Source organism: Solea senegalensis, linkage group LG12, assembly GCF_019176455.1.
Source record: "Solea senegalensis isolate Sse05_10M linkage group LG12, IFAPA_SoseM_1, whole genome shotgun sequence".
Classification (NCBI taxonomy): domain Eukaryota; kingdom Metazoa; phylum Chordata; class Actinopteri; order Pleuronectiformes; family Soleidae; genus Solea; species Solea senegalensis.
The window spans coordinates 10,521,028-10,544,137 of NC_058032.1; the positions used below are offsets into that span (position 1 = coordinate 10,521,028).

Below are 23,110 nucleotides of genomic sequence, written 5' to 3' on the forward strand. Positions count from 1 at the left end.
AAAACCTGATTAAATGTGGCCATTGATTTGATATTTGAATGTTCCTAACACACTGAAATAATCACTTGTAACACCTGTATTTTGGAACATGTTTGCATGCTGGAATTACAGATGAGTTGGCTTTATCATTTACAGCTAATGTAAATAAAAGAGATTAGGGCAATACGGAAAATAAATTCACAATGCATTCACTAGTGTCAGCGATGGCACGTATTACGCTCCATGGTGCTGAACAGAAACACTACATGGTGGTATTCATACCTGGTCAATAATTCTACTGGAAGCAACAAATCAGTGCAACGATTGTATGACATTGACAAGAATAGAATTAAAATTTGTGAGTGTTAAAATTGTAGATGGGAAATGTACACAATACTTAATGAACTAAACTGTACCCACAGCATCTACTCAAAAAGTGGTTCACAGTTTAGGAAAATGACAATTATAATGTGGAGGGATGGTGCGATAAGGATTCTCTTTTCAAACTATTAGAGAAAGATATGACATAACAAAGAAACTGTACTGCCTCTGTCCAAGGTCCTGAGATTCAGTGGTCACAGACAGAAACAGTGAATTGGGATTGAGAAAAATGTTTCCTAACCTCAAGAGGAGAGTCTGGTTCATCCAGGATGCTCTTTTCACTCTGTATCCGCTGCATCGTCCCTGTAGAACTGGGGTCCATTATCAGCACGTTCTGACTACCAGCTCTGCCGAACTTACAGTCACTCTTTCTGGAGTCAGTTGTCCTGCACACCTCGTAATTGTACACGTGTTGCAGAGTCCCTGTTCCACCCAAAGTGTCTGAGTAACGGGGTGGATAATATGGAATCACAGGGAGATTGGAGTGATACAGGACACGAGACTGTCTCCATCTGTAGATTTTCACTGAGATAATAACCACTAAACACGTGATGAAGAGGAAGGAAACTACAGCCAGAGCCAACACTAAGTAAAAAGTCAGGTTGCCATTGTACTCCTTGTCCTGTGAAAAGTCAGTGAACTCCGATAGCACTTCAGAGAAGCTGTCCGCCACCGCCACGTTAACAATGACTGTAGCTGAACGAGAGGGCTGTCCGTTGTCCTCCACTATAACAGTCAGTTTTTGATTGACATGATCTTTATCAGTCACTTGGCGGATAGTTCTTATTTCTCCATTCTGTAAGCCTACTTCAAACAGCGCCCTGTCTGTGGCTTTCTGGAGTTTATAGGAGAGCCAGGCATTCTGTCCAGAGTCCACATCAACAGCCACCACTTTAGAGACCAGATAGCCCACATCTGCTGAACGAGGCACCATCTCACCCACCATAGAGCCTCCAGTCTGGAGTGGGTACAGAACCTGAGGGGGGTTATCGTTCTGGTCCTGGATCAGTATTTTCACAGTCACATTACTACTGAGTGGAGGAGAACCTCCATCCTGAGCTTTGACGCGGAAGTGGAAATCTTTGATCTGCTCGTAGTCAAAAGAGCGCACTGCATGTATGACTCCACTATCAGCACTAACGGACACATAAGAGGAGACTGGCACTCCGTTAACAGAGGAGTCCTCCAGTATGTAAGAAACACGGGCATTCTGGTTCCAGTCAGCGTCTCTGGCTTTCACTGTGAATATAGAGAGACCTGGTGTGTTGTTTTCTACAATGTAGGCCTCATATGAGCTCCTCTCAAAGACAGGCGCGTTGTCATTCACATCAGAGATCTGTAAGGTGAGAGTGACGCTGCTGGAGAGGGAGGGCACTCCCTCATCAGAGCACGTCACCGTTATATTATACTCTGAGGCTCTCTCTCTGTCTAATTCACTGTCTGTGACTAAACTATAGAAATTGTTTGTTGATGTTTGCAAAATAAATGGTACAGTTTCGCTAATAAAACATTGAACTTTGCCATTTTCTCCAGAATCCCTGTCCTCGATGTTTATCATTGTAACGACTGTATTAAGCTTGGCATCCTCCGAAATTACATTTGACTTTGACATTATGTTAATTTCAGGCTTGTTGTCATTTACATCTTGTACTTCCACAATTAATTCACAAGAATCCGTAAATCCTCCGTCATCACTGGCAAGGAAGTTGATTTGATAAGTTCTAGACTCCTCAAAGTCAACGTTTCCGATTAAAGAGACTTTCCCGTTTTCGTCATTTACTTCAAAAACGACGATGTCATTCTTTAATGTATTTGCGATTGAATATGTTATTTTACTATTGGTGCCCAGATCTGCATCTGTGGCAGTAACAGTGGCCACAACTGTTCCTTTAGGTGAATTCTCAGTAACTGTAGCCTTGTATGTAGACTGTGTAAAAACAGGGGCGTTATCATTAGCGTCTAAAACTGTAATAACAATCAGCATTGTTCCTGACATCTGCGGCTCTCCTCCATCTACAGCTGTTAACACAAGGGATATCTGCTCTTCCTTCTCTCTGTCTAAAGGTTTCTGGAGCACCATCTCAACATTTTGGTTTCCAGAAGCGTTATTTTGCACTTTGAGTGCAAAGTTGTCTGTTGGTTTTAATTCGTATCTTTTCAGATCGTTGATTCCTACATCAAGATCCACAGCGCTTGCCAGCAAAAATTTTGCACCTGTGATCGCCGACTCGCTAATTTTGAAATTAATTTCACTTCTTTTGAAGGTCGGAGCATTATCGTTAATATCAATAATCTGCACAGTTACCGTGTAAAATTCCATTGGATTCTCTAAAATGATCTGAAAATGTAAAGCGCATGGCGTCGTCTGTCTGCAGAGCGCCTCCCTGTCGATTCTTTCTTTGACGAGGAGGACTCCCCTGTCTCTGTTTAGCTCGATGTACTCACCAGTTTCACGGGTATAAATCCGAGCTTTACCAGATGCCAAACGTTTGTTTTGTAAACCCAAATCTTGTGCTATATTACCCACTAGAGATCCTTTGGCCATTTCCTCTGGTATTGTGTAGCTGATTTGCCCAAAGACGCAGCCGATAAAAAGAAGAGAGAAAAACAACAGCGACTGTTCCTCCATTGTTCCATCCGAGTGTAATCCCAGTGATGTTAAAAAATCAGTGTGATTTATTTTAGAAAATTAAATCCGTTTCAGAGTCAGTCTTCCAATTTGAAAGAGTAAAATCCAACAGACTGGACAATTTTCCCCTTTTCATAAGATAGTCTACAGAGTCCGAGTGTTTCTTCTTTCATGTCCTGTCCTCTCTGATTATGTCGAGGGTACATGGGAGGTGCTGCTACAACCCACTCCCAGTTATCAACACTCTGGTCAACAGCGGCCCTTAGAGTGCAATGTGCATTACTGCAGAAATCCATTATGAATTACTTCACTGTGTGACTATGAGCACAGTTTGACTTCAAATATGACCAATGTGACAAACACATCATGACCAAAGTGGTCGCAGCTTGAAAGCAGTTAATGGCTCTGCTTGTCACTTTAATTTGAATTTATTGCTACAACGTGCGGAGTCTCTGAACCACATTCGAGCGCAGGTATGAAAATAAATCCATGGAGATTACGAGGGAACAAAATAAACTCCACAGTAAAATGATGAAAAAAATGATCGCTATCCGAGGTGCTGATACGATAAAGGCTTGCACAACTAACACCATATAAGTTACTACAGGTAACACGGTGAAGAAAAATAAATGCTATTGTCAGTGACGTTTATAAAATACACACATACGAGTTAAGCAGTATCTAGCAAAAAGGTTCAATATGTTCAAAAAAGGATATTTAATATGGAAAGCAAATTAGGAATTAATATTGATACGTGTCTCACACCAGTGGCATGTGTGTCTCTCTCAGTAAGATAATGAAAAAATAAATGTATGACAAAACCAATAAAATAGATATGATACCACCAGTATGTCTTTACAAATAGTAATGTAGGGTACAACCGTTTACAAGTAAAGCAATATGTCTGGAAAAACAGTGTGTGTTGTCTTATTTAATGTCAGGTATATATATTTGGTGATGTTGTCCACCACTTGCCATCATCTGAACACTGGAAGTCAATATATTACAGAGGGCAAAAACCTACATGACTAACCTCAAGAGGAGAGTCTGGTTCATCCAGGATGCTCTTTTCACTCTGTATCCTCTGCATCGTTGCTGTAGAACTGGGGTCCATGATCAGCACGTTCTGACTACCAGCTCTGCCGAACTTACAGTCACTCTTTCTGGAGTCAGTCGTCCTGCACACCTCGTAATTGTACACGTGTTGGAGAGTCCCTGTCGCCCCCAAAGTGTCTGAGTAACGCGGTGGATAATATGGAATCACAGGGAGATTGGAGTGATACAGGACACGAGACTGTCTCCATCTGTAGATTTTCACTGAGATAATAACCACTAAACACGTGATGAAGAGGAAGGAAACTACAGCCAGAGCCAACACTAAGTAAAAAGTCAGGTTGTCATTGTACTCCTTGTCCTGTTTAAAGTCAGTGAACTCCGACAGCACTTCAGAGAAGCTGTCCGCCACCGCCACGTTAACAATGACTGTAACTGAACGAGAGGGCTGTCCGTTGTCCTCCACTATAACAGTCAGTTTTTGGTTAACAGGATCTTTATCAGTCACTTGGCGGATAGTTCTTATTTCTCCATTCTGTAAGCCCACTTCAAACAGCGCCCTGTCTGTGGCTTTCTGGAGTTTATAGGAGAGCCAGGCATTCTGTCCAGAGTCCACATCAACAGCCACCACTTTAGAGACCAGATAGCCCACATCTGCTGAACGAGGCACCATCTCACCCACCACAGAGCCACCAGTCTGTACTGGATAAAGAACCTGAGGAGGGTTGTCGTTCTGGTCCTGGATCAGTATCTTCACAGTCACATTACTACTGAGTGGAGGAGAACCTCCATCCTGAGCTTTGACGCTGAAGTGGAAATCTTTGATCTGCTCGTAGTCAAACGAGCGCACTGCATGTATGACTCCACTATCAGCACTAACGGACACATATGAGGAGACTGGCACTCCATTAACAGAGGAGTCCTCCAGTATGTAAGAAACACGGGCATTCTGGTTCCAGTCAGCGTCTCTGGCTTTCACTGTGAATATAGAGAGACCTGGTGTGTTGTTTTCTACAATGTAGGCCTCATATGAGCTCCTCTCAAAGACAGGCGCGTTGTCATTCACATCAGAGATCTGTAAGGTGAGAGTGACGCTGCTGGAGAGGGAGGGCACTCCCTCATCAGAGCACGTCACTGTTATGTTGTATCGAGCAGCGAGTTCTCTGTCTAGAGCGATCTCTGTAATTAAAGTATAAAACCCACTTAATGTTGTCTGTATTTTGAAGGGAATATTACTTTCAATGTTGCACTCTACTTTCCCATTATTCTCTGAATCTGGATCGCTTATGCTTAGCATTGCAATAACAGTGTTTGGTGGCGAGTCCTCAAGTATGGATTCAGATTTAGAAACAATGTTTATATGAGGATTATTGTCATTTATATCAATGACATCAACTATGACCTTAGTGGAATCAGAGAGCCCCCCGCTGTCAATAACTTCAATATCGATCTGATAAGCGTTTGCTTTCTCATAATCTATTTCTCCTATGAGAATGATTTCACCACTTTTCGAGTCAATTTTAAACAGTTCATTTAAAAGACGTTTGCTAGGAGCTATCAGATACGATACTTCTCCGTTTGAGCCAATGTCTTTATCAGATGCACTTACAGTCGTTATACTGGTGCCCTTTGGAGAATTTTCCAGTATTTTTGCTCTGTACAGCGGTTTAGCGAATGTAGGTGCATTGTCATTCGCATCTAGTACGCTAATGAATATCTGCATCGTCCCCGACATTTGTGGCTCCCCTCCATCTAAAGCAGTCAGTAACAGTGAAATATAATTCTGTTTTTCTCGATCTAGTGACTTCTGCAGCACCAACTCTGCCTTTTTATTTCCATCTGCCTGATTTTCTAGTTTTAATACAAAGTTATCCACCGGAGTGAGTGAGTATTGCTGTAAGCCATTCGTCCCAATATCCGAATCAATTGCTTTCTCTAACATAAATTTCGATCCTATAACAGCGGACTCACTAATTTCAAAACGCTTCTCTGCGTTTGTAAAACTGGGAGCATTGTCGTTTATATCGGTAATCTCCACAGTAACACGAAACAACTCCATTGGATTTTCCAGAATTAACTGGAAATGTAAAGCACAAGGCGTCATCTCTCCGCATAGAGCCTCTCTGTCTATTCTCTCTTGGATAAGGAGTACTCCCCTTTCTTTATTCAGCCCGATGTATTCTGCACTGCCTCCCGTGTAGACACGAGCTTTACCAGATCGTATTCTTTTAAGATCCAATCCTAAATCATGAGCGATGTTCCCGACGACTGATCCTTTGGCCATTTCTTCGGGAATCGAGTAACTGACCTGCCCGATCACGTAGCCGAGGCATAGAGCCGAAAGAAACAACAGTACTTGCCGTCTCATTGTTCTGTCCGACAACAGTCCGTTTCTTAATCCAACAAATGAAAATATCTCCCCTTGTAGTCAATGCGCACTTAATCAGCAAATGTAAAAAACGAAAGATGTGCGAAATCCAAAAAAAGAAAGCTACATAATATCACATTTCCACGCAGTGCTGCTTGTAAGCACGGACTGTACATGTCTGCCTTTCTCTGATTGTGTCCAACAAATCGACTCGAAGGGGCAGGGCATGACAGAAAAAAAAAGAAGAAAAACAACATCTAGATGCATCGCAACTCGCTTGCCAACAGCGACACTTTGAGTTGACAGAACAAATTACACATACTACAAAAGAATATATGTTCAGAGCAAAGTAACACTGTTCAAACGAAAATAAAACCAGAGTAAATGTGACCGTCGATTAAATATTGTAATGCTTCTAACACACTGAGATTATGACTTTTAATACGTGTTTTAAGAGCCTGCTTGGATACTAAAATTACAGATGAGTTGACTTTATTCATTCAAAGCTAATACGAAAAAAGATAAAGGCAATACGCACAATGGGGAGATGTTGCTGTCCATGGTGCTGAACCAAAACAATGTAAAACGCTGGCTTTTAAACCTGGTCTAGCATCCTACTCAAATCAACAAATCAGTGCAACAATACCATGAGCTCGGTAAGAATAGAATTATAATGTGTCTGTTAAAAGTGTACACGTGAAACGTACTCACTACTTAAGGCATTATGTAATGAATATAACGTCAAGCGGAAGTGCATCGATGATTTGAGAGAGCGAGAGAGAGAGATAGGAAAGAAAAAGGAACATGCACTGCCTCTGTCCATGGTCCTGATATTTGTGAGCAGTGAGCAGACACAAACACGTGAATCTGATAAGAACAATTCGTTTTTTCTAACCTCTAGAGGGGAGTCTGGTTCATCCAGGATGCTCTTTTCACTCCGCTGCATCGTCCCTGTAGAACTGGGGTCCATTATCAGCACGTTCTGACTACCAGCTCTGCCGAACTTACAGTCACTCTTTCTGGAGTCAGTCGTCCTGCACACCTCGTAATTGTACACGTGTTGGAGAGTCCCTGTTCCACCCAAAGTGTCTGAGTAACGTGGTGGATAATATGGAATCACAGGGAGATTGGAGTGATACAGGACGCGAGACTGTCTCCATCTGTAGATTTTCACTGAGATAATAACGACTAAACACGTGATGAAGAGGAAGGAAACTACAGCCAGAGCCAACACTAAATAAAAAGTCAGGTTGTCATTGTACTCCTTGTCCTGTTTAAAGTCAGTGAACTCCGACATCACTTCAGAGAAGCTGTCCGCCACCGCCACGTTAACAATGACTGTAGCTGAACGAGAGGGCTGTCCGTTGTCCTCCACTATAACAGTCAGTTTTTGATTGACAGGATCTTTATCAGTCACTTGGCGGATAGTTCTTATTTCTCCATTCTGTAAGCCCACTTCAAACAGCGCCCTGTCTGTGGCTTTCTGGAGTTTATAGGAGAGCCAGGCATTCTGTCCAGAGTCCACATCAACAGCCACCACTTTAGAGACCAGATAGCCCACATCTGCTGAACGAGGCACCATCTCACCCACCACAGAGCCACCAGTCTGGACTGGGTACAGGACCTGAGGAGGGTTGTCGTTCTGGTCCTGGATTAGTATTTTCACAGTCACATTACTACTGAGCGGAGGAGAACCTCCATCCTGAGCTTTGCAAATGAAAACAATCTGCTTGATCTGTTCATAATCAAATGAGCGCACTGCATGTATGACTCCGGTTTCAGAATTAATAGACACATATGAAGAAACTGGGCTGCCACTAACACGCGTGTCCTCCAGAAAATACGATATTCTTGCGTTTTGATTCCAGTCAGAATCTCGGGCGCTCACTGTGAATATTGACATACCGGGGGCATTATTTTCAGTGACGTAGGCACAATAATTTGGCTTTGTAAAGAGTGGAGAATTATCGTTTACATCCGCTATTTTTAAGTGTATATCTGTTTTAGTAGAAAGTGGAGGTGATCCTGAATCGGAGGCAGTAATGGTTATGTTGTACTCTGGTTTAGATTCACGATCAAATGGTGCATCTGAAAGCAAATTATAGTAATTAGTCAAAGAGGACTGGATTTTGAAGGGGAGATTAGGATCTAAAGAACATGTTATCAGACCATTTTTTTCAGAATCTGCATCTTTAACATTAAAAACAGCCAAAGTCGTGCCTGGAGGGACATCCTCTGAAATCAGACTGCTCAATGACATAATATTTATAACAGGCGCATTATCGTTTATGTCAATGACCTCGATGGTTACTTTGGCTGCGTCACTTAGTCCACCGTGGTCTTTGGCAATGACTCGTATTTCATACTTTTTCTCTTTTTCGAAATCAATACTATTCGCAACTGTTATTATGCCGGAAAGACTGTCAATGTCAAATATTTCCGCAGATTTTCCATTTAAGCTCGAAAAAGTATACGTAACCAAGCCATAAGCGCCACTATCGGCATCTGACGCATTCACAGTAGTTACATACGTGCCTATGACTGCGTTTTCTCTCACAGAGGCCGTGTAAAGAGACTGATTAAATACAGGGGGATTATCATTGGCATCGAGAACAGTGATCTCTATATTTACTGTACCAGATCGCTGTGGAGTTCCACCGTCAACTGCAACCAGCTTTAAAGAGAGATGCGGATTGGACTCTCTGTCTAATGGCTTTTGCAAAATCATTACGGCGATTTTGATTCCGTCTGCGTTCGATTGTTGCTTCAAAACGAAATTTTCATTTGGTGATAAAACATAATTCTGCAGACTGTTGAGCACTGCGTCCGGGTCATATGCGGTCTCTAAATCGAAATGCGATCCCATTGTTGCTGATTCACTGATATCTAAATGAATTAGCTTGTTTTTAAAAGTTGGCGCATGGTCATTAACATCTAAAATTTCTACCATTACCCTGTGAAGCTCGATTGGATTTTCTAAAATCATTTCAAAGCTAAAACTGCAGGGCATCACGTCTCCACAGAGCTCTTCTCGGTCTATTCTCTCATTCACGACGAGAATCCCTTTGTCTGGTTTCAGCTCAGCGTGCTGGCTGTTTTCTCCGGTCACGATACGGGCGCGTCCAGAACGAAGCCTTTTCAGATCCAATCCAAGGTCTTGTGCTACATTACCGATAAGGGAGCCTTTCTTCATCTCCTCCGGTATTGAATAACGAATTTGGCCACTGGTGGTGGAAAAAATGAAGACAAAAAACAACAGTTTCCGTGTAAATGTCAACCACGACAGCCATTTTTCGCATCGATGCTGATGTATTCCCATGTCCTTAAGAGGAAAATCCTTATTGTAAAGTAGATTCAATTCTTCAGTCAAGAAGACACGAGCTATGTGTATAACAGCCCAAATATGTTGCATACAAAAGGGCCAAAGATAAAAAAAACGTTTCAGAGTGACTGAATCCCTTCTAGCGCCTCCTTCTATGAGGACATCGTTCTATCCCCTCGCCTTTCTCTCCTCTAACACAGTAGTTAAAGCACTACTCTCCATTTTATTGATCAACAGCGTCCCTTAGAGTCTGAAAGGAGGAATAGACAGCAATTTTCTTCCATGTGCTTCACTGTGTGGATCATCACGATAAGAATACAATTGTTATAGCCAAAAAACTATACTAAACCAAGTTGTGATATCAAACAACACTCCACACTTAAATACAAAGTCTAAATATTACTACGTACAAGGAATGTTCAAGCGTAGTAACTCTAGGAGACATATGGCTAATGAGGGATTTTCATTTTCACTATTAAGCATCATTGCAATGGGCGTAAAAGGATACACACTGGAAAAGGACGTCCATTTGTTTAACTTCAAACACTACATTTTTAATATATTTTGGTTAAATAATATGCACAATGCCAGATAATAGCACTTGGTCTCTGAGAATAGCAATAGGATGTTTTTAAAGTTGTGGATATGAGTGGTATGAATACCGTGGTAGTAAATGTTGCACAGCTGGGGAGCTGTCCCTGGTGCTGAATTCACAGCGTCCCACAGCTCGGTCAATTTGAGAAGGCAATAGCGACAGTAATAAAACGCCACAATTAAACCCACCTCTAGAGGAGAGTCCGGTTCATCCAAGATGCTCTTTTCACTCTGTATCCGCTGCATCGTTCCTGTAGAACTGGGGTCCATTATCAGCACGTTCTGACTACCAGCTCTGCCGAACTTACAGTCACTCTTTCTGGAGTCAGTCGTCCTGCACACCTCGTAATTGTACACGTGTTGCAGAGTCCCTGTGCCGCCCAAAGTGTCTGAGTAACGTGGTGGATAATATGGAATCACAGGGAGATTGGAGTGATACAGGACGCGAGACTGTCTCCATCTGTAGATTTTCACTGAGATAATAACCACTAAACACGTGATGAAGAGGAAGGAAACTACAGCCAGAGCCAACACTAAGTAAAAAGTCAGGTTGTCATTGTACTCCTTGTCCTGTGAAAAGTCAGTGAACTCTGAGAGCACTTCAGAGAAGCTGTCCGCCACCGCCACGTTAACAATGACTGTAGCTGAACGAGAGGGCTGTCCGTTGTCCTCCACTATGACAGAGAGTTTTTGGTTGACAGGATCTTTATCAGTCACTTGGCGGATAGTTCTTATTTCTCCATTCTGTAAGCCCACTTCAAACAGCGCCCTGTCTGTGACTTTCTGGAGTTTATAGGAGAGCCAGGCATTCTGTCCAGAGTCCACATCAACAGCCACCACTTTAGAGACCAGATAGCCCACATCTGCTGAACGAGGCACCATCTCACCCACCACAGAGCCACCAGTCTGGACTGGGTACAGAACCTGAGGAGGGTTGTCGTTCTGGTCCTCGATCAGGATTGTCACAGTCACATTACTACTGAGTGGAGGAGAACCTCCATCCTGAGCTTTGACTACTAACTTAAGTTGTTTAATTTGTTCATAATCAAAAGAGCGCACTGCATGAATAGCTCCAGTGTCGCTGTTTATAGAGACGTAAGACGAGGTTGGATTGCCACTGCTCTGTGTTTCTTCAAGAGAGTATGAAATCCTCGCATTTTGATTCCAGTCAATGTCCCGTGCTTTAACGGAAAATATGGATAGTCCTGGGGAATTGTTTTCTGCAACGCGAGCAACGTAGCTAGTTTGTTCAAATAATGGAGCATTATCATTGACATCAGATATTCTTAAACGCAGTATCGTTGTGGTTGATAGGGGTGGCGATCCAGAATCAGCAGCCCTTACAGTTATGTTATACTCTGGTACAACTTCTCTATCAAAAGGTGCATCGGTTAACAGTGCATAGTAGTTAGTTAATGTTGATTTTATTCTAAATGGGAGGCTTCTGTCTGTTGTACAAATAACCTGACCATTTTGTTCCGAGTCTGCGTCAACCACATTTATTATTGCGACAGTGGTGCCTGGGGGAGAATCCTCCGGCACCGGGCTGGAGAATGACATCACATTTATGACAGGTGCGTTATCATTAACGTCTATAATCTCTATAAGCACCTTGCTTGAATCGGTCAGTCCTCCCTGATCCATAGCTTCGATCATAATTTCATATTTTTTATCCTTTTCATAATCAACTAGCCCTGTAAGAGTTACCGTTCCCGTAATTTCATCTAAATTAAATATTTTGGCCAGTTTCTCTTCCATATTTGAAAATCTATATGTGACGAGACCGTTTGATCCACTGTCTGCATCACTAGCATTTAGTGTCGTGATATAGGTGCCTTTAAATGAATCTTCAGAGACAGCGGCCCTGTAGAGAGACTGATTAAAAACAGGAGGATTATCATTAGCATCAAGCACTATTATATCTATATTAACGGTACCAGATCGATGTGGCGTTCCACCGTCAGTGGCGATGAGCTTCAGTGATATTCTTGGCTCGCTTTCTCTGTCTAATGATTTCTGTAAAATCATCTCGGCATATTTTCGACCATCTGGATTCGAGTGTTGCTTTAAGCCAAATATGTCATTAGCAGATAATATGTATTTCTGTAAACCGTTAATACCCACATCTGCGTCTCCCGCACTGGCTAATAAGAAGCGCGACCCCAGTGTGGCTGACTCGCTAATTTCGAATACAATGTTGTCCTTTCTAAATGTAGGGGAATTGTCATTTATGTCCGTTATTTCCACTGTTATACGATGCAATTCCATCGGATTCTCTAAAATCACCTCGAAGCTGAAGCTGCACGGTGTCACGTCTCCACAAAGCTGCTCACGGTCTATCCTCTCGTTCACGACCAAAATGCCTTTGTCTGTTTTGAGCTCGGTGTACTGGATGCTTTGTCCGGTCACGATACGGGCGCGGCCAGAACGGAGTCTGTACACATCCAAACCAAGATCTTGGGCTACGTTACCAATAACTGACCCCCTTTTCAGCTCCTCTGGAATTGTGTACCTGATTTGACTAAACACGATGTGACTGAGACACAACAGGAAAAACAGAAACGACATACCCGACCTGCAGTTCAGACGCCATTTTAAGCTTGTGGGAGAATTTTGAAACGCCATTGCACAAACAAGAAAAGGTTATAGCAATAGCCTGCTGTGTAGGGTCCACAAAGAAACAGCAATCCTTTGACACTAAAATCCTAGCTCCGCCACAAATGTTGTAGTCCAGGTAGTGAAGCGCAACTTGATTTATCTCCCATCTAAACGGAAACGTTGGGCTCTGCCTTCTTTGAGTCAAATTTGGATATTTCTTTCACTGGCCAACAGCGTCCCTTACTGTCCAAAGCTTGAATATCATCAACACAGGCAGAAGACACAAACATATTTCCGTGCACGTTGGGGGTTATTGGGGGAAAAAGCCACATAAAGCAGTGCATCAGACTAACACAAGTATGTGTTTTTACTCATATCTCCTTAAACGACAAACAACACGTATCTGTCACTTGAAAAACAGAGTAACAACAAAAATGTACTTTGCAACCTTATATTAGACCAAAACAATTAAACGCCGTGGAAACTCATTCATTCATCCAGCCATTCATTTGTCCATTGATCCAACAATGGTGTTTTAAAATCGAAAAATTATAACAATACTACACCATGCTTCAGGGTGCTGCAGTTTGGATGATTCATCCTATTGCAGGATTTCAAAATTGAGTACAATATTTGATGTCAAACAACTGGAGCTGTCCATATGCTGAGGTTCTGAAAATGACTCACAAGGGGATACACACAAATCAGTGGCGCATCTGAAAAGGCACAACATCAACACTTATACTAAATAATAATATTATTATGGGTGAATATCAATACATCAAATGCCTCACCTCTAGAGGAGAATCTGGTTCATCCAGGATACTGTTTTCCCTGTGTATCTTCTGCATCGTCCCTGTGGGGTCCATTATCAGCACGTTCTGACTACCAGCTCTGCCGAACTTACAGTCACTCTTTCTGGAGTCAGTTGTCCTGCACACCTCGTAATTGTACACGTGTTGGAGAGTCCCTGTTCCCCCCAAAGTGTCTGAGTAACGTGGTGGATAATATGGAATCACAGGGAGATTGGAGTGATACAGGACGCGAGACTGTCTCCATCTGTAGATTTTCACTGAGATAATAACCACTAAACACGTGATGAAGAGGAAGGAAACTACAGCCAGAGCCAACACTAAGTAAAAAGTCAGGTTGTCATTGTACTCCTTGTCCTGTTTAAAGTCAGTGAACTCCGACAGCACTTCAGAGAAGCTGTCCGCCACCGCCACGTTAACAATGACTGTAGCTGAACGAGAGGGCTGTCCGTTGTCCTCCACTATAACAGTCAGTTTTTGATTCACCGGATCTTTATCAGTCACTTGGCGGATAGTTCTTATTTCTCCATTCTGTAAGCCCACTTCAAACAGCGCCCTGTCTGTGGCTTTCTGGAGTTTATAGGAGAGCCAGGCATTCTGTCCAGAGTCCACATCAACAGCCACCACTTTGGAGACCAGATAGCCCACATCTGCTGAACGAGGCACCATCTCACCCACCACAGAGCCACCAGTCTGGACTGGGTACAGAACCTGAGGGGGGTTGTCGTTCTGGTCCTGAATATTTAATTTCACTGTCGTATTACTGCTTAAAGATGGAGAACCCCCATCCTGCCCTTTTATTAAAAAGATTATAGTTTTAATTTGCTCAAAGTCAAAAGACCGAATTGCGTGTATAATTCCACTTTCTGCGTTAACAGATATATATGTGGATATGGCGTTACCATTTAACTGAGCATCAATGAGCAAATAAGACACACGTGCATTCTGTCCTGAATCTGAGTCGTGTGCTTTCACGGAAAACACAGACAAACCCGGTGAGTTATTTTCCATGACATTAGCTTCATAATAACTTTTTTCAAATACAGGGGCATTATCATTGACGTCGGAAATTCGAAGTGTTATAGTTTTGTTAGTTGAGAGGGCTGGGCTTCCCTCATCCACAGCTGTGAAAGTGATGTTGTATTCAGGGTTACTCTCCCTGTCGAGACTGCCAGTTGTTACCAGGGTATAATAATTCTTTAAAGATGAATGAATTGTGAACGGGATATTTCCGTTGACTCTGCAGTCCACTTTGCCATATTTGCCTGAATCTAGATCTTTGACGTTTATAATTGCGACAGTAGTTTCACTCGGGGAATCCTCAGCTATCACGTTAGAGAACGAGGTTAGTGTTATTATAGGTACATTGTCATTCACGTCTGTCACTTCAATTATTACATTCGTTGATGTGCTTTGTCCGCCTTGATCTTTTGCCTGAACGCCGATCTCATATACTTTATGCTCTTCATAATCAATCACGCCGTTTACAGTCAAATCGCCACTATTTTCATCCAGAAGAAAAAGTTCAGCAACATTACTAGGCATGCGATTAAAGTGATATGTTACACGACCGTTCATTCCTTCATCTGCATCTGTCGCGCTTATTCGCGCCACTAATGTTCCTTTGGGGACATTTTCTTTTACAGACGCCTTGAAAATTGACTGCGCAAAAACTGGAGCATTGTCATTTGTGTCTCGGACATTTACGGTTATTTTTAGTCTACCTGATCTCTGTGGTTCACCCCCGTCCACAGCAGTTAGTGTGAGAAGCAGCCTCTCTTCTTTCTCGCGATCTAAAGCGCCAGAAAGATACAACTGCGCGTATTTATGACCATTTGGGCTGGACAAGACTTTAATATTAAAATGCGTTGTTGGGTGTAAGGTATAGCCATGTAAAGCGTTGATGTCATCATCTGTGTCGGTGGCACTCACTTGTAATATCTCGGTCCCTGGAAGAGCAGATTCAACCACTTCGACATGCATTTCTTTCTCGTGAAAAACCGGTGCATTATCATTAACATCCAAAACTTCAACTACAACGCTATGTAGCTGCATTGGATTCGTCATAATCAATTCAAAATTCAAGCTACAGGGCGATGTCTGTCCACAGAGCTGCTCCCTATCTATCCTTTCTCCCACGACCAGGAATCCTTTGTCTCCATCGAGACGAATGTACTCGCTGCTATCATCGCTAACGATTCTGGCACCACCTGATTTGAGTCTTTTAGCGTCGATCCCCAGATCTTCAGCCACATTTCCGACAAAAGAGCCTTTCCTCATCTCCTCGGGCACAGAGTAGCGGATCTGGCAGGCTACAGCCTCAATGAGAAAAACAAGGACGAAGGCCCGTACCTGCCTTGTGATCGTGGGTCCACAGCTGATAAAATACATATTGCCGAATCAATGTACACAAATCCACATTAAAAAGGGTCGCAATAGACTTCCTCTTGTATTCCTTGTGTTGATGCGTCTATAATCCACAGTGTGACAACGAATACATCAGCCTAAAGCTCACGGATATAAATAAGGACCTATTGCCGTGCACTCCGTCATATACTGAGAGAAGGACTGTTGGTGTAGCTGCATTTGAAAATAAGCTTCATGTGTGTTGTAAAGACCAACAGCGGCCCTCAGAGTCTGACATGAAAATAACAAGAGTCTTTCTGTGACGCTGTGAACAACCCAATCAGAGTTAGTATTTAGAAAGACATATTTATGCATTTATTTTTCTAATTTGTAGTGTGTTTTTAAATTAATTTTGCATATGATGTGCCCCATAGCACATAGTCTTAATTAAAATCGTACACTAACGGCAACAAATAATTGAAATTGAAATTTATGGAGACAACAATGATTGTTTTTCACACAAAAATATTGCAGAACGGGGTCGAGAAGGCTTAATCTTTTACATGAGCAGAGGGTTATAGAGAAAAATAAAAAGTTAAATGAAAATGTTGCCACTATAGCGCGAGGATGTGCTGTTTTCTAAGACGAACTCCTGCCCCCTAAAATATTGGTGCTATCACAGTTTAGAAGTTATGTTAACTTCAAACTGAGCATGCGATGTAATACATTGGACAGTGGAGAAAAGTCTGACAGAGTGGAAGGGCAAAATGGAGCACAACCACAAGACGTGTAAACAGAAAAAGCAGCGTTTAAACGGCTCCTGAACTCAATTTCAATTATTATGCGGTCAACTAGATATAATAAACAATACATTTCAGAAGACGCCCACTGTACACAATTAGACAAGCTATTAAAATCTCAAAAACACTACCAAACATGTGAATGAGAACTTATAAATCAATAACAAACCTCTAGAGGAGAATCTGGTTCATCCAGGATGCTCTTTTCACTCTGCATCCTCTGCATCGTCCCTGTAGAACTGGGGTCCATTATCAGCACGTTCTGACTACCAGCTCTGCCGAACTTACAGTCACTCTTTCTGGAGTCAGTCGTCCTGCACACCTCGTAATTGTACACGTGTTGGAGAGTCCCTGTACCCCCCAACGTGTCTGAGTAACGTGGTGGATAATATGGAATCACAGGGAGATTGGAGTGATACAGGACACGAGACTGTCTCCATCTGTAGATTTTCACTGAGATAATAACCACTAAACACGTGATGAAGAGGAAGGAAACTACAGCCAGAGCCAACACTAAGTAAAAAGTCAGGTTGTCATTGTACTCCTTGTCCTGTTTAAAGTCAGTGAACTCCGACATCACTTCAGAGAAGCTGTCCGCCACCGCCACGTTAACAATGACTGTAGCTGAACGAGAGGGCTGTCCGTTGTCCTCCACTATAACAGTCAGTTTTTGATTCACCGGATCTTTATCAGTCACTTGGCGGATAGTTCTTATTTCTCCATTCTGTAAGCCCACTTCAAACAGCGCCCTGTCTGTGGCTTTCTGGAGTTTATAGGAGAGCCAGGCATTCTGTCCAGAGTCCACATCAACAGCCACCACTTTAGAGACCAGATAGCCCACATCTGCTGAACGAGGCACCATCTCACCCACCACAGAGCCACCAGTCTGGACCGGGTACAGAACCTGAGGTGGGTTGTCGTTCTGGTCCTGGATCAGTATTCTAACCGTAGTCACCGAACTCAGAGGAGGAGACCCAGCATCTCGCGCTGTTACATTAAATTCAAACCATTTTAATTGCTCATAATCGAACGACCTCACTGCATGGATGGCACCAGTTTCCGAATTTATTGATACTAGAGACGACAATGCTACCCCATTAATCTCTTTTTCCTCCAGCAAGTAAGAAACTCGAGCGTTTTGGCCCCAGTCTGCATCATGGGCATTGAGAGTGAACACAGAAAATCCAGGAGAATTATTTTCTGGTATTGTGTTACTGTATTCTGATTTATCAAATGTTGGTGGGCTGTCATTCACGTCAGATACTTTAACATTGATGTTTTTAGTGCTAGACAGAGGCGGGGAGCCTCGGTCAGCGACAGTTATTGTGATGTTATATTCTGAGACACTTTCTCTGTCTAAGACATTCTCGGTTACTATGGAGTAATATCCGGTTAATGAAGACTCAATGTTGAAAGGTACGTCAGAGTTAATGGAGCAACTGACAATACCGTTAACATCAGAGTCTTCGTCATCTACATTAACAACAGCTATTGTCGTACCAGGGGGTGAATCCTCGGATATCGAGTTTGAAAATGACATAAGTTGTATTGTTGGCACGTTGTCATTTTCATCAATTATTTGAATAATAACTTTGCACGTGTCTGTATATCCCCCATGGTCACTTGCCTGCACATTTAACTGATACGTTTTAGATTTTTCAAAATCGAGTTTACCTGCAACTTTAATCTCTCCAGTTTTAACGTTGACTTCAAAAAGCTGTTTCGCTTCTCTTGCAACGTGCGCTATGGAATACGTCACTTCGCCATTTACTCCTTTATCTTCATCATTTGCACTAACAGCGGTTACCACCGTTCCTTCAGCAGAATTCTCATTGACATCCGCTTTATAAACAGGCTGGCTACAAACTGGCGCGTTATCGTTAGCGTCGAGTACAGTTATATGAATACGCACTGTTCCTGATCTACGTGGCTCGCCGCCATCTGCAGCTATAAGCACAAGTGTGTGCGTCTCCTCTTTCTCTCGGTCCAACGGGTTTTGTAAAATCATTTCGACAAACCTGCCTCCGTCAGGCTGGCTGTGAACTTCCAATTTGAAATTATCGGAGGGTTTGAGCGTGTATTTTTGAATGTCATTGATCCCAACATCGGAGTCGTCTGCACTCTCCAAAGAGAAACGAGTCCCTGTTGCAGCATTTTCAACTATTTTCAAATTGACTGTATCTTTCGGAAATATGGGGCTGTTGTCATTAATATCTGTAACCTCGACTGTTACACGATAAAGCTGGATTGGATTTTCTAAAATCAGCTCGAAACTAAAGCTACATGGCGTCGTCTTTCCACAAAGCTCTTCTCGGTTGATTCGCTCTTTGATGACGAGGGTGCCTTTGTCTCGATTTAAATCAACATAGTGTTGACTTCCTTTCGTAATAACTCGAGCTTTACCTGATACGAGTCTCGCCACATCCAAGCCTAAATCTTTAGCAATATTTCCAACAAAAGATCCTTCAGCCTGCTCCTCCGGTATTGAGTACCGAGCCTGTCCAGTCACCGAGCTCAGCTGGGAAAGACAAAGAATGACAACCACTGCCTGCCATCGGCCTCTGCAAGCGCTTTTCCACATAAATGTCATCATAAATCCAAAAGGTACAGACGCAGAGTAATTCCTTCAAGGAAAATTAAAGCTCAATAAATCCACAATTGTGTTTTTCTCAGCAGATATACTCCACACTTTAAAGCACCACAGACGAGAGCGTCTTCATTCCAAGCAGTAAAACGACGACTGGAGTTAAAGGGGTGGATCACTGCACTGCAACCGTGGAGAGCTAACTCAGTGATGTATCAACAGCGGCGCTCAGAGCCCATGCACGGTAATGTATCTGGTCTGCATATTATTAGGTACAGTATGGATGTTTTATTACACTGGATCAATATATGAAACATATTCTAATCAATAAAATAACACAAGGTAGAAAATGAGGTTTTCGAATTTTATGATATCATATATTCTTTAAAATCTCAACTTGGATACTTGGGTGAAATATTTGCATGTTGAAAACAGGATAACATTCTGACAACTGGAAACGGGATGCGAGGTGTGTGTGTGTGGGGGCTGGGAAGGGTAGTAAATGAGGCAAATGTTCAAAACATCACAGTTGCTTACTGCGAATATTTAAATTCTGAATTTATGTTCGAAAGTACGACAAGAATATGAATAGCTTATCTTGTGCAACACAAAAAAAGTTTCTGAGAGTGAAGCCAATGCCCATTCAGCACCATGGACAGCAACACCAAAAACCCCACGACAAATACAAATACACACATTGCTCTCAAAACAAAGACGAATTATGAATACAAAAACAAATTAAAAAATATGACTTACCAAAGTTGACATTTGAGAGCAGTTGCCTAACAGTTGTTTTTCTATCTGTGGGGTATCAATTCCAGCTCCTTCCACGCTCACCAAACTTTGACTCGTCGGCTGAAAATATTTCATGTCACTCTTTCTGGAGTCAGTCGTCCTGCACACCTCGTAATTGTACACGTGCTGAAGAGTCCCTGTTCCACCCAACGTGTCTGAGTAACGTGGTGGATAATATGGAATCACAGGGAGATTGGAGTGATACAGGACACGAGACTGTCTCCATCTGTAGATTTTCACTGAGATAATAACCACTAAACACGTGATGAAGAGGAAGGAAACTACAGCCAGAGCCAACACTAAGTAAAAAGTCAGGTTGTCATTGTACTCCTTGTCCTGTTTAAAGTCAGTGAACTCTGAGAGCACTTCAGAGAAGCTGTCCGCCACCGCCACGTTAACAATGACTGTAGCTGAACGAGAGGGCTGTCCGTTGTCCTCCACTATAACAGTCAGTTTTTGATTGACAGGATCTTTATCAGTCACTTGGCGGATAGTTCTTATTTCTCCATTCTGTAAGCCTACTTCAAACAGCGCCCTGTCTGTGGCTTTCTGGAGTTTATAGGAGAGCCAGGCATTCTGTCCAGAGTCCACATCAACAGCCACCACTTTAGAGACCAGATAGCCCACATCTGCTGAACGAGGCACCATCTCACCCACCACTGAGCCACCAGTCTGGACTGGGTACAGAACCTGTGGAGGGTTGTCGTTCTGGTCTTGGATCAGTATTTTCACAGTCACGTTACTGCTGAGTGGAGGAGAACCTCCATCCTGAGCTTTGACGACGAAAACCAGATATTTAATTTGCTCATAATCAAACGAGCGAACTGCATGTATCACTCCATTTTCTGCATTTACAGAAACATAACTAGAAACTAGAGAACCACCGATATTACCATCCTCAAGAATATAAGAAATGCGAGCGTTTTGGTTTTCATCAGGATCTTTAGCCACGAGCTTCAGAACAGAAACACCAGGAGAATTATTCTCTGCAATAAACGCATTGTAAACACCTTGTGTAAACACAGGAGCATTATCGTTCACATCAGATACCTTTAAATGAAAGGTTCTTTTTGTTGAAAGAGGAGGAATTCCTGCATCTGTCGCAACAACAGTGATGTTATAGTCTGAGACACTTTCACGATCTAATACAGTGTCTGTTACTAACGTGTAGTAATTTCTTACATTAGATTGTATTTTAAAAGGTGCGTTTCCTTCTATTCTACAAGTTACTTGTCCATTATCACCTGAATCGAGATCTTTTACATTTATGATGCCCAGAGTTGTTCCAGGAGGAGAATCCTCTGACACAGGACTAGTGAACGACGTGACACTTATCGTCGGGGCGTTATCATTCACATCACTTACTTCTATTATCACTTTAGCCTCATCTCTTAAACCCCCGTGATCTTTTGCATCGATTCTTAATTCGTACTTTTTGTCCCTTTCATAATCAATCAAATCCGTCACTGAAATTACTCCTGTTGTTTTATCTATTACAAACAAATTACCAAAACCACTCCTTGAATCCGAAAAATGATACGTTATTAGACTGTTTGACCCAAAATCAGCGTCACTAGCATTAACAGTTGTCACGTACGTACCTTTGGGTGAATTTTCCATGACAGTAGCTTTGTAAACAGACTGATTAAATACAGGTGCATTATCATTGGCATCAAGAACAGTAACATCTATATTTACTGTGCCAGATCGCTGAGGAGTTCCTCCATCTACTGCTATGAGCTTTAGAGTCAGGTGAGGATTTGTCTCTCTGTCTAATGGCTTCTGAAGCACCATCGCTGCGTATTTCTTTCCATCTGCATTAGAACTTTGTTTCAAAACGAAATTATCATTCTCGGTTAAAAAATATTCCCTGAGTCCATTAACACCTACATCTGGGTCCTCTGCACTCGAAAGTGAAAAACGAGAGCCAACATTTGCCGATTCGCTGATTTCAAAATTGATGCTATTGCTGTCAAATGTGGGTGAATGATCATTTATGTCTGTTACTTCAATTGTAATTTGATGCAGCTCCATAGGGTTTTCTAAAATCACCTCAAAGCTGAAACTACACGGTGTTACGTCTCCACAAAGCTGCTCTCGGTCTATTCTCTCATTCACCACTAAAATCCCTTTGTCTGTCTTCAGCTCGGTGTACTGGATGTTTTCTCCGGTTATGATACGGGCCCGACCAGAACGAAGCCTTTTCGTATCCAAACCAAGATCCTGTGCAACATTACCGATGAGGGAGCCTTTCTTCATCTCCTCTGGGATTGAATATCGGATGTGTCCGCTGACCATACTACTGAAATAAAAGAGGAGGACCAGAAGCTGCAATTGTCCGCAGCCAAAGCGCCATTTTACGCAGCGTATTCCAAATCCCATTGTAGAAGAAAACACAAAATATTTACTGAATTGTCGAAATAATCCAAGCAAAGACTGTGGAAAAACAAGTATTAAAACTATATCCACAGAAAGGTAGCATTGACTTCACTGTAAAGATGTCGGTTAGAGCGACTTTTCCCCTCCAATGTCAGCTTATATTATGTAGTGTGCCTCCACTTCTCTCATGAGCGACAGGGGAAAGGGAGGGGACTCTGTGTCGATGATTTAAATTGTGTTGGATTGACCAACAGCGTCCCTTACTGTTTAAAATCAGTAACACAGTGGTTACATCTGGAGAGCGGTATTCAATTTAAGAGTTTAAAAAAAATAAAATGAAACAAAATATAACACAACATAATTTCACACGGTCTTTCTCTGTTCTGCACGCAATTTGTTTCAAAATAAACTCAACTACCACTTTTAATAAATGTGGTACATTGACTAGAAGACATATGTCACAAAAACAC

General features: G+C 42.3%; 3 protein-coding genes across 5 annotated transcripts; all 3 read right to left on the reverse strand.

Annotated features, from left to right (window-relative positions):
• Positions 1-462: 462 nt before the first annotated feature.
• Positions 463-6,636, reverse strand: LOC122778043 (protocadherin beta-16-like). Its single transcript, XM_044039605.1, has 2 exons — positions 4,023-6,636; positions 463-601 (listed from the first exon to the last, which is right to left on the reverse strand). The coding sequence occupies exons 1-2, from the start codon at positions 6,408-6,410 to the stop codon at positions 548-550; spliced, it is 2,442 nt and encodes an 813-aa protein (XP_043895540.1). The 5' UTR covers positions 6,411-6,636; the 3' UTR covers positions 463-547.
• A 2,867-nt stretch (positions 6,637-9,503) lies between these two features.
• LOC122778034 (protocadherin beta-16-like) lies at positions 9,504-13,276 on the reverse strand. Its single transcript, XM_044039585.1, has 2 exons — positions 10,516-13,276; positions 9,504-9,634 (listed from the first exon to the last, which is right to left on the reverse strand). The coding sequence occupies exons 1-2, from the start codon at positions 12,949-12,951 to the stop codon at positions 9,578-9,580; spliced, it is 2,493 nt and encodes an 830-aa protein (XP_043895520.1). The 5' UTR covers positions 12,952-13,276; the 3' UTR covers positions 9,504-9,577.
• Positions 13,277-13,682: 406 nt separating this feature from the next.
• On the reverse strand, positions 13,683-22,882 carry LOC122778044 (protocadherin gamma-A6-like). 3 transcript variants are annotated; one of them, XM_044039608.1, is made up of 2 exons: positions 17,787-19,832; positions 13,683-14,447 (listed from the first exon to the last, which is right to left on the reverse strand). In XM_044039608.1, the coding sequence occupies exons 1-2, from the start codon at positions 19,473-19,475 to the stop codon at positions 13,698-13,700; spliced, it is 2,439 nt and encodes an 812-aa protein (XP_043895543.1). In that variant the 5' UTR covers positions 19,476-19,832; the 3' UTR covers positions 13,683-13,697. The 3 variants fall into 3 exon arrangements, with proteins under 3 accessions (XP_043895543.1, XP_043895542.1, XP_043895544.1); XM_044039607.1 differs by lacking the exons at positions 13,683-14,447; positions 17,787-19,832 and adding exons at positions 16,633-17,171; positions 20,337-22,882; XM_044039609.1 differs by lacking the exon at positions 13,683-14,447 and having other exon boundaries at positions 16,640-19,832.
• Between the last annotated feature and the right edge of the window lie 228 nt (positions 22,883-23,110).